The sequence below is a fragment of the Silurus meridionalis genome, chromosome 24 (assembly GCF_014805685.1).
Source record: "Silurus meridionalis isolate SWU-2019-XX chromosome 24, ASM1480568v1, whole genome shotgun sequence".
NCBI classification, from domain to species: domain Eukaryota; kingdom Metazoa; phylum Chordata; class Actinopteri; order Siluriformes; family Siluridae; genus Silurus; species Silurus meridionalis.
In genome coordinates, this window is record NC_060907.1 from 20,940,992 (window position 1) to 20,953,491 (window position 12,500).

Here is a 12,500-nt window from a genome sequence, read left to right on the forward strand (position 1 = left end):
GTGTTCCTTTTAAGGCGGAGTTTCATTAGACTCGGTTTGCCAACACATTGAACAGCCATTATCCAGCCCTTTAAAAGCCAGGTATGATTATAAAGTTCATAAACTTAATGAGTAGACTATTGATATATTCCAAGAGCTCGGTTCCTTGTTGTAAATTAATGTTGTAAGAAATATTTCATTGGAATCTGGAGATTGGGGTGAATTTAGCCTTAAGAAGGCATAAATTAAAGCTGGCTAGTTAGCAACATTATCAATGGTTAGTTTTAAAACCTGAGTTGAATAACTAATTACTGATAAATCTTGTACCGAATGCGCACTGTATAAATTTGGGTTTAGTGCGTTTGGCCGAATTAAAATGAAGGAAATGTCTGTATGTTAGCATGGATGCTAGCTAATAATAGTCAGTGCTGATAGCCGCTAGCTGATAGCGGCAGCGCGCTCATCCTCGCGGCTCTTTAAACGCGTTCGCTCCGGCCACAGAGCGCGTGCAGTGTTGTAAGGTGAGCTGCTGGGCATACAGCACCCGGACTGCTTATAAACTACTGAGAACTGCTTTTAATTATTTTATTTATTATAAGGCTGTATGCTATTTAATGTCGCTAGAACATCACTTCCGGTTAGCGCGTGCAGTGTTGTAAGGTGAGCTGTTGTACACACAGCACCCGGACTGCTTACAAACTACTCAGAACTGCTTTTAATTGTTATTATTTTGTTTATTATAAGGCTGTATGCTATTTAATGTCACTAGAACATCACTTCCGGTTAGCGCGTGCGACCGGAAACAGCTGAGTGCGTGCGGCGCGGGAGTTACATGGCTGAGTTTGGAGCGGTGGTGAGGGTCTGAGTGTGAGATAGAGATGATGGTACAGTGTGTAAACACTGCTGTATCACTATGAGGGTGTAAATAACCCTGATACTCTTCACTCATAACTCAGTAATACTGTAGTCAAGTAAAGCAGAATGAACACATCAAGTCTGATATCTTTGAGTGTCAGTGTGATGGAGAGTTTAAATCCCAGCTCTCCTCAGCATTGTCCCATGCTCTATCACTGGACATGTTTTACATAAACACCACTTATATTAACAATTTAAGGTTTTAGTTTAAATAAACACTCATTTCTGTGGGGAAGAACAGCATCATTTTAACATGGCTGAGATGAGCGCGAAGAAGAAAAGAACATCAAAGCAGGAGGCGGAGTATTACATCTGCTGGGAAAGACAAACCTGAAATATATAAATTCAGATAAAGGTGAGGTCCATTCACATGCCATCCTATGTTCCTTTTGACCTAGACTGCTTTCATTAACAGACAGGGCATTAGGATAAAACTGGTGTGAAGTTCACGACTGGATTAATATTTCATTTTTCTTATTCAGGGTGTGGAGTATTCAGTTCAGTCCCTTTTGATGAGGAGACCTCTTTAACCTCGCAACAGCAGACACTCTGGCAATCATCGAACACAGTAAACAGGTAATATATATTTTTTACAGTTGTGAAATTATATTGAGCTCTTATTATATCTTATAAATCTGTATGTACTGTGTATGCCTGAGACCTGTTTCATTGTATATCAGGGCTTTAGTGATTTACATGTGTTTTGTGTTTATTGGCGTGTGTATGTAACAGACATGGTTTAGCAGTACACTGGGTATATGGGGACGTTGTTGTAATGTGATAGTCAATGTACATAAGCAGCTGTGTGTATAGTGTCTGACAGAAACCTGGTCTCGAGGACTTCACTTTATAAAGTTATTGTATGAGCACCATTAACTTTATTAAATTAATTTCTCTTAAATTTGCATCTTATAGATGTAGACTTACTGACTATTGTACTTCCTTATCCCTCAGAGGTAAGGGTTTGTTACAGAAGCACCAAATAGCAGATGTGACCTGGGTGATTGTATATCATGAGAACAAAAGTGACCCAAATATTATAGTATAGTTAAGGCAGCAATGTTCTTGCTGGGTGTAAATAATATACCATATATACAGTGTGCTTTGCTAATGTACTGTATATACAGTGCATAAAATCACCCCAAAAGCCTGACATAGACCTTATAGAGTATCTGTAAAATGCAATAGTAAAGGAAGTGGCAGATTGTTGTTGCTCTAATAAAAATAAAAGGAATATTTGTTGATTCAATCTTGGTGGAAACTACTGGAATTTTCACAGAAACAGTTTTATGCATAGTCATTTGTAGAACTAGCAGTTCTGCAAAACCTAGTATGTCGGACTAAATACTAAGACCTTGTTTGCGATTGTTAATAATACAATTGCTGGTGATCCAAATGCTTTTTTTAAATATTTCTAAACATACCAATCTGTTTTAAATTAAATGTTTTGTGTAAAACTTAGTTTTATGTATCTTTTGAAATTAATGTCTTGGTTTGATATGGTTGCTAATGCAGTAAAATTAATTGCATTAAAATGTGACTTAAGTATCAAATACATTCTAGGGCTACTTAATGTTTATAACAAATGTGAGAAAGATTTCTTGTTTCTGTTTTTAGAATGTAGCTGAAAACATTAGAGGTTACTGCAGTAGATGAGTTGGAGGCTGCTGATCCAGGAGAAGAGTGAGAAAAGGTAATTTATAAAAATCATATTCTGATTATTTATTCCCAAAATGTTGCAGGTACTTTGCATTGTTTTAGTATGTTTTTATCAGTGCGTATTGTCTCTCTTAGTCACTGGGAGAGATTGACTGGATGGGTGAACACTATCTGTGAACCATGTCTTGAGATCAAAATGACTGAGATTTTGTGTGCAGTTTTAGGTGCTGGGGTTAGGATTGAGTTAGTCTGTGTGTATGTAGTGTGTATGCCTGAGACCTGTTTCATTGTATATCAGGGCTTTAGTGATTTACATGTGTTTTGTGTTTATTGGCGTGTGTATGTAACAGACATGGTTTAGCAGTACACTGGGTATATGGGGACGTTGTTGTAATGTGATAGTCAATGTACATAAGCAGCTGTGTGTATAGTGTCTGACAGAAACCTGGTCTCGAGGGACTTCACTTTATAAAGTTATTGTATGAGCACCATATACTTTATTAAATTAATTTCTCTTAAATTTGCATCTTATAGATGTAGACTTACTGACTATTGTACTTCCTCATCCCTCAGAGGTAAGGGTTTGTTACAGAAGCACCACATAGCAGATTTGTTGTACCTTGTAGTAATGTGATAGTCAATGTACATAAGCAGCTGTGTGTATAGTGTCTGACAGAAACCTGGTCTCGAGGGACTTCACTTTATAAAGTTATTGTATGAGCACCATTAACTTTATTAAATTAATTTCTCTTAAATTTGCATCTTATAGATGTAGACTTACTGACTATTGTACTTCCTTATCCCTCAGAGGTAAGGGTTTGTTACAGAAGCACCAAATAGCAGATGTGACCTGGGTGATTGTATATCATGAGAACAAAAGTGACCCAAATATTATAGTATAGTTAAGGCAGCAATGTTCTTGCTGGGTGTAAATAATATACCATATATACAGTGTGCTTTGCTAATGTACTGTATATACAGTGCACTTAAAATCACCCCAAAAGCCTGACATAGACCTTATAGAGTATCTGTAAAATGCAATAGTAAAGGAAGTGGCAGATTGTTGTTGCTCTAATAAAAATAAAAGGAATATTTGTTGATTCAATCTTGGTGGAAACTACTGGAATTTTCACAGAAACAGTTTTATGCATAGTCATTTGTAGAACTAGCAGTTCTGCAAAACCTAGTATGTCGGACTAAATACTAAGACCTTGTTTGCGATTGTTAATAATACAATTGCTGGTGATCCAAATGCTTTTTTTAAATATTTCTAAACATACCAATCTGTTTTAAATTAAATGTTTTGTGTAAAACTTAGTTTTATGTATCTTTTGAAATTAATGTCTTGGTTTGATATGGTTGCTAATGCAGTAAAATTAATTGCATTAAAATGTGACTTAAGTATCAAATACATTCTAGGGCTACTTAATGTTTATAACAAATGTGAGAAAGATTTCTTGTTTCTGTTTTTAGAATGTAGCTGAAAACATTAGAGGTTACTGCAGTAGATGAGTTGGAGGCTGCTGATCCAGGAGAAGAGTGAGAAAAGGTAATTTATAAAAATCATATTCTGATTATTTATTCCCAAAATGTTGCAGGTACTTTGCATTGTTTTAGTATGTTTTTATCAGTACGTATTGTCTCTCTTAGTCACTGGGAGAGATTGACTGGATGGGTGAACACTATCTGTGAACCATGTCTTGAGATCAAAATGACTGAGATTTTGTGTGCAGTTTTAGGTGCTGGGGTTAGGATTGAGTTAGTCTGTGTGTATGTAGTGTGTATGGCTGAGACCTGTTTTATGAGAACACTGTGTCTAATAAGGACATGCATAGACCATCATGTAAGAGTCCTCTACCAAAGGAGTATTAGTGTGTCCGTGTGTTTGACAAATACATGGTATATCAGGGCTTTAGTGATGTACATGTTTAGTGTTTATCTGAGTGTATATGGAACAGACATGGTTTAGCAGTACACTGGGTATATGGGGACGTTGTCAATGTACATAAGCAGCTGTGTGTATAGTGTCTGACAGAAACCTGGTCTCGAGGGACTTCACTTTATAAAGTTATTTTATGAGCACCATTAACTTTATTAAATTAATTTCTCTTAAATTTGCATCTTATAGATGTAGACTTACTGACTATTGTACTTCCTTATCCCTCAGAGGTAAGGGTTTGTTACAGAAGCGCCACATAGCAGATTTGTTGTACCTTGTAGTAATGTGATAGTCAATGTACATCATCAGCTGTGTGTATAGTGTCTGACAGAAACCTGGTCTCGAGGACTTCACTATAAAGTTATTGTATGAGCACCATAAACTTTATTAAATTAATTTCTTTCAAATTTGCATCTTATAGATGTAGACTTACTGACTATTGTACTTCCTTATCCCTCAGAGGTAAGGGTTTGTTACAGAAGCACCACATAGCAGATGTGACCTGGGTGATTGTATATCATGAGAACAAAAGTGACCCAAATAGATTATAGTTAATGCATCATGCGTATTATTATATTGCTGGGTGTCAATTATATGGGTGCAAATCAATAGAGAGCCAAAAGATTATGAAAAGTAAAAAAATATTTATATATTGTTAATTATGTCCAAATGATAGTCCAAATGTGTTAACCTGGTTAAGAAGATGCTACAGCCAGGCTTACATTGTCTGATTTTTGGAATAACTCCAATATTTTACTGCTGTCTGTACATCAGATAGTCAGTGGAATGCGAGCGTAAATTTGAAACGTTAGTGAAGCTAAATGTATGTTTAAAATCAAAAATGCTTTGAGAATCTAATTGGTTTGTGTCCAGCCTAAAGGGAGGTAATAGCCATTAAAATATCCCTGGACAGGTCCATATAAAAGCATTTAGTTTTGTCTATTTTAGATTACCATTGTAAAGGGCCAATCTAAGCCTAAGAAACAGGATTCAAAAGAACTTTGTGAAAAGACAAAAAAGTAAGGTTGCCTGATAGACATTATTTTTGTCATAAGAAATTCTGTTAAATAATTATAAACTGAGTATTTGTTTTGGTTATGTTTTTAAATATGTACTGAACAGTATCTTACAATAACAAAAACAGTTCTTGAACAAAAAGAAAATATGACAAAGGTTTATATTGATAATTTGTATATCATATTACTGTTCAGTAGAATATACAAAAACCTTGTTATTTTATCACCTCAGCTTTGAAATTAAAGGTATGCATTTAAATTGTAAAATTGAGTCCTTGATATGTCCTGTGTAGAATTAGGCTAGTATTAAGGCATCAAGATAAATTGGTGAAAATCTTTAATGTTATGATTATTCAAATCGATGAGCTTTTAGTTACAAACGAAACATACAGTAGTATTAATTTTGCATCTGCTTTTAAGATAAACTCAACATTGATGCTAGTGATGGAAGTGACTCTGAGAGTGGGGCTGATGCTGCGAATTTGGATGCTTCCTGAAGACACCAGCACAGATCAGTAGGTTTTCTAACCTGTTCTAACCATGTTTAATATGCGCCATAATATGTCAGTCCACACTGCTAATGTACTCAATGATGATTTCTTTTTTACAGGGATGTGAAGCAATCGGACACCAGAAGAGGAAAATGGTTTGCGTTGCATTTTTTTAGGTTATGATTTTTCAGGACACTTTTTTCAATATATTAATTAGCAATAAGAATTTATATTACAAAAGGTAACATTATTCACATTTATTTGCTATTTATAGTCCTAAACAAACCTCTGCCATCATACCTCTTTCACTTACTGTCTGTGGTTATGTTTGCATACACTCATTGATACAATTGAGTTCTTCGATGTCCCATCTACATTTATGGCAATAGCAAACTCCCATTCCCAGGCGGCGTAGAAAAAGCTTTGGAGTTCCCATCAAGAAATGTACACACCAGGCATAACGTTATGATCTTATAACGTTATGACTAGTGATTGAATAACACTAGCTCTTTATTATGGCAGCTGATCGTGGGTGGGATTTATTAGGATTGTAATTAGCTTTACAATTTTCCTCATTTTAAATTGGTTTAAGTGTCTTTATGTAATTCATTTGTATATCTAGCTCTCTGCAAGCTTTATATAACACTGAGCATTTTGGAGATTTCACTATGCACTAAACATTCAAATATCTAAACATCTTGGTTATCAAATTTCATTTATAATGGGTTTTTTGGTTAGTTTGTTTATGAATATTTTGCAGAGACTAAAAAACTCTAAAAAGAAGTCCCGAAAACTACAAGGAAAGGACTTGTTCTTTTAAGTCACTGATGTCTTGATAGTGCACCATGCTGTCAAGTCTGTGTTTGTGTGTGTCAGAGGGCCAATAAAACATGCCTGTCCCTTCAATACTGTGTGATGTCTTGTTTGTGTATTGTTAAAACCAATGTCCTGATAAAGCCCGTATGTCCTTACAAACACTATTTTTGTCAGAAGGCGGGACATTCCGAGCAGGTCCTCATATACAACCATAATGTCAGGTCTTTATATAAATTGTTTAAATTTGTGTAAAGTAATTCTGAAGTGAAATTTGTTTTCCTCAGAGCTGATTAGATTTTTTGACATTTGTGGCATCACTGTAGCACAAGGGGAAGGGTGGGTACCTTTAAACCATGGTACAACTTGTTTACCAGGCAAAGTCCACCTAATACATAAAAACCAGTATGTGTGTGTGTGTGTGTGTGTGTGTGTGTGTGTGTGTGTGTGTGTGCGCGCAAGGCCATATGACCAGGGCTTTTTCTTTAATGGATCCATCTTCTGCTCTAAAGCTTAAGAGGATTCCATTGCTGAGATGTCCTGTGTGTGTGTGTGTGTGTGTGTGTGTGTGTGGCAAAAAAGAGAGACAGATAATTATCTTGTGGACTGGAGCTTACTGTACATTTGGTGGATTTAGAGGCCATTAAATTGCTTCATACTAAGTATGTCTGCATGTGTGTGTGAGGGGTGTGTGTGTGTGTGTGTAAAACCAGTCTGACTGTAATTTCATTAGGAATGTTAATGTATGCAGGAAATCATCAGGCTAAATCTTCTGTCCTGAAGATCTACAGCATCACCTTTGTCTGTTATACAATACTGACCCTGGAGACTCCTTCCATCAATTTACATGTTCACACACATCAATGCTGTAAAAGAGGCGTTACTATAGAAACGATATTGAGTGAGAGCAGGAATATAACGCTGTGTTACTGGGAGTAGAAGAGTAGAAGCGAACACTGGATCAGTGGTGATGCAGAGCAACGATACGATACATTACAGATACGTATGAAGCAGCTGCTGATACGATACGATTCAGATCTGATGCTCTGAGATTCACTCTGCTACAGAAAGTTCCTCCTCCGTCTCCGTGGTGTTGTGATGCGTCATGTTCACGTAGCAGCAGTGGTGCTGAGAGAACGCGCTCGAGATACAGTTTAGAGACCAGAAATCAGTCTACATAGAAAATATGGGTCACTTTCTAAATAATAAAAGTGTAGAACATCTACTAATCATTATTTATAAATAAATCGTTTTTACAGACGCAAAAATGTTCAAAACAATGCATCGCCATACAAATAACAACTTTTTAAATTGAATCATTACATTGTTAACTTTGATGGTGATGTGAATCTGAGGGAATGTGCTGTATGTGAGCTGTGCTGCTCGTGCTGTCAGAGGTGTGTGTGTGTGTGTGTGTGTGTGTGTGTGTGTGTGTGTGTGTGTGTGTGTGTGTGTGTGTGTAATGTATGTTATGTGTTTTCAGCCAGGAGCAATGGATATTTTGGAGTTTGGTCCTGAAAAGCAGAGCAACACAAGCACACGAGTGCAGCTGGTGAGTGAGTGAAGCTTTACAGTCTTATAACAGCGTCACTGGAACAGGAAATCCTCCAGTGAGTGTGTGTGTGTGTGTGTGTGTGTGTGTGTGTGTGTGTGCATCACACACCATCTCACACAACATCTCACACCATCTCACCATCTCACACACCATCTCACACCATCGCAAACCATCTCACAATCTCACACACCATCACACACCATCTCACACCATCACACACCATCACAACATCTCACACACCATCTCACAAACCATCTCACCATCACACACCATCACAAATCATCTCACACATTATCACAAACCATCTCACACACCATCACACACCATCTCACACACCATCTCACACACTATCACACACTATCACACACCATCATTCACCATCACACACCATCTCACACCATCACACACACCATCTCACCATCTCACACACTATAAACTCACACACCATCATCACACACCATCTCACCATCACACACCATCTCACACACCATCACACACATCTCACCATCTCACACACCATCTCACACACCATCATCACACACCATCATTCACACCATCACACACCATCTCACACACCATCACACTTTATTATACACACCGTCATTCACCATCACACCATCACACATCACACACATCACACTTTATTATACACACCATCACACACACACCATCTCACACCATCTCACCATCACACACTATCACACTTTATTATACACACCGTCATTCACCATCACACACCATCTCACACACCATCTCAAATACCATCTCACCATCTCACACATCACACTTTATTATACACACCATCTCATTCACCATCACACACCATCTCACACCATCACACACATCTCACACCATCACACACCATCTCACACCATCACACACCATCTCACACTATCACACACCATCTCACCATCTCACACATCACACATCACACACCATCTCACACACTATCACACTTTATTATACACACCATCATCACCATCTCACACACCATCACACTTTATTATACACACATCATCACACCATCACACACACACCATCACACCATCTCACACCACCATCACACTTTATTATACACACCATCATCACACCATCATCACACCATCTCACACCATCACACTTTATTATACACACCATCATTCACCATCACACACATCATCTCACACCATCACCATCACACATTATACACACCATCTCATTCACCATCACACACACACCATCTCACACACCATCACACTTTATTATACACACCATCATTCACACCATCTCACACACCATCACACACCATCACACATCATCACACCATCTCACACCATCACACACCATCTCACACATCACACACATCTCACCATCACACACCATCTCACAAACCATCTCACCATCTCACACACCATCTCACACTATCACACACCATATCACACCATTCACCATCTCACACACCATCACACACCATCACACACCATCTCACATCACACACACCATCACACACACCATCTCACAATCTCACACACCATCTCACATCTCACACACCATCTCACACCATCTCAAACACCATCTCACACATCATCATCACACCATCTCACACACCATCTCACACCATCTCACACCATCACACACCATCATCACACCATCTCACACCATCTCACACACTATCACACACCATCTCACACATCACACCATCTCACACTATCACACCATCTCACACCATCATCACCATCTCACACCATCTCTCAATCTCACACACCATCATTCACCATCTCACACACCATCACACACCATCATCATCACACCATCATCACACCATCTCACACCATCTCACACACCATCTCACATCATCTCACCATCTCACACACCATCACCATCTCACACCATCACACACCATCTCACACCATCTCACACACCATCTCACACCATCTCACACTATCACACACCATCTCACATCTCACACATCACACACCATCTCACATCACACATCACACACCATCTCACTATCACACACCATCTCACACCATCTCACACACCATCACACCATCTCACACCATCTCACACCATCTCACACCATCACACACCATCACACCATCTCACACACCATCACACACCATCTCACACCATCTCACACCATCTCACACCATCACACACCATCTCACCATCTCACACACCATCTCACACCATCTCACACCATCTCACCATCTCACAATCTCACACACACACCATCTCACACCATCTCACACCACCATCTCACACACCATCACACACCATCTCACACCATCACACACCATCTCACACACCATCACACACCATCTCAAACACCATCTCACACATCTCACACACCATCTCACACCATCACACACCATCTCACACCATCACACACCATCTCACCATCTCACACACCATATTACACCATCACACCATCTCACACCATCTCACCATCACACACCATCACACCAAAACATCTACAATAACTTCACTAACTAAACTCACTACTAACATGTACAGATGTTACTCTTGTTACATGTCTACTTTCTCTCTCTCTCTCTCTCTCTCTCTCTCTCTCTCTCTCTCTCTCTCTCTCTCTCTCTCACCCTGTATGTGGGCAATCCAGTGAGTATACTTCTCCTCTTTTTGTATTTAATTGTTAATAGAAACTCTTTATAACAGAGTGATATAACAAAAGAGTGATATAATGAGAGAGTGATATAATTAGATTGATATAATGAGAGAGTGATATAACGAGAGAGTGATATAATTAGAGTGATACAATGAGAGAGTGATATAATTAGAGTGATATAATGAGAGAGTGATATAATTAGAGTGATACAATGAGAGTGATATAATTAGATTGATATAATGAGAGAGTGATATAATGAGAGTGATATAATTAGATTGATACAATGAGAGAGTGATATAGAGTGATATAATGAGAGTGATATAATGAGAGTGATATAATTAGAGTGATACAATGAGAGAGTGATATAATTAGATTGATATAATGAGAGAGTGATATAATGAGAGAGTGATATAATTAGATTGATACAATGAGAGTGATATAATTAGATTGATATAATGAGAGTGATATAATGAGAGAGTGATATAATTAGATTGATATAATGAGAGTGATATAATGAGAGAGTGATATAATGAGAGAGTGATATAATTAGAGTGATATAATGAGAGAGTGATATAATTAGAGTGACATAATTAGAGTGATACAATGAGAGGTGATATAATGAGAGATTGTTATAATTAGAGTGGTATAATGAGAGGTGATATAATGAGAGTGATATAATGAGAGTGATATAATTAGAGTGATACAATGAGAGTGATATAATGAGAGATTGATATAAAGACAGTGATATAATGAGATAGTGATATAATGTGAGTGATATAATGAGAGTGATATAATTAGAGTGATATAATTAGAGTGATATAATGAGAGTGATATAATTAGAGTGATATAATGAGAGAGTGATATAATGAGAGTGATATAATTAGAGTGACATAATTAGGTGATACAATGAGAGGTGATATAATTAGAGTGACATAATTAGGTGATACAATGAGAGGTGATATAATGAGAGATTGTTATAATTAGAGTGGTATAATGAGAGTGATATAATGAGAGTGATATAATTAGAGTGATACAATGAGAGTGATATAATGAGATTGATATAAAGACAGTGATATAATGAGATAGTGATATAATGTGAGTGATATAATGAGAGTGATATAATTAGAGTGATATAATTAGAGTGATATAATGAGAGAGTGATATAATTAGAGTGATATAATGAGAGAGTGATATAATGAGAGAGTGATATAATTAGAGTGTGATATAATTAGAGTGTGATATAATTAGAGTGATATAATTAGAGTGATATAATGGGAGTGATATAATTAGAGTGATATAATTAGAGTGTGATATAATTAGGTGATATAATGGGAGAGTGATATAATTAGGTGATATAATTAGAGTGATATAATGGGAGAGTGATATAATTAGAGTGTGATATAATTAGAGTGATATAATGGGAGAGTGATATGTTTTCCTTCTCTGTTTCAGAACAGAACACTGAGTTCTACAGGAGGGAGGTGAAAACTTCTCATATACATTTCAGTCTGATACTGAAGCTGCG

At 37.3% G+C, this 12,500-nt stretch overlaps 1 protein-coding gene across 1 annotated transcript in view; it reads left to right on the plus strand.

Annotated features, from left to right (window-relative positions):
* Positions 1–12,500, plus strand: part of rgs11 (regulator of G protein signaling 11) — a 23,499-nt gene that overhangs the window by 8,235 nt on the left and 2,764 nt on the right. Inside the window, exons 9-10 of the mRNA XM_046837113.1 lie at positions 8,296–8,364; positions 12,433–12,456. Of these exons, the coding sequence (XP_046693069.1) occupies positions 8,296–8,364; positions 12,433–12,456 (93 nt within the window). The remainder of the gene's footprint in view (positions 1–8,295; positions 8,365–12,432; positions 12,457–12,500) is intronic.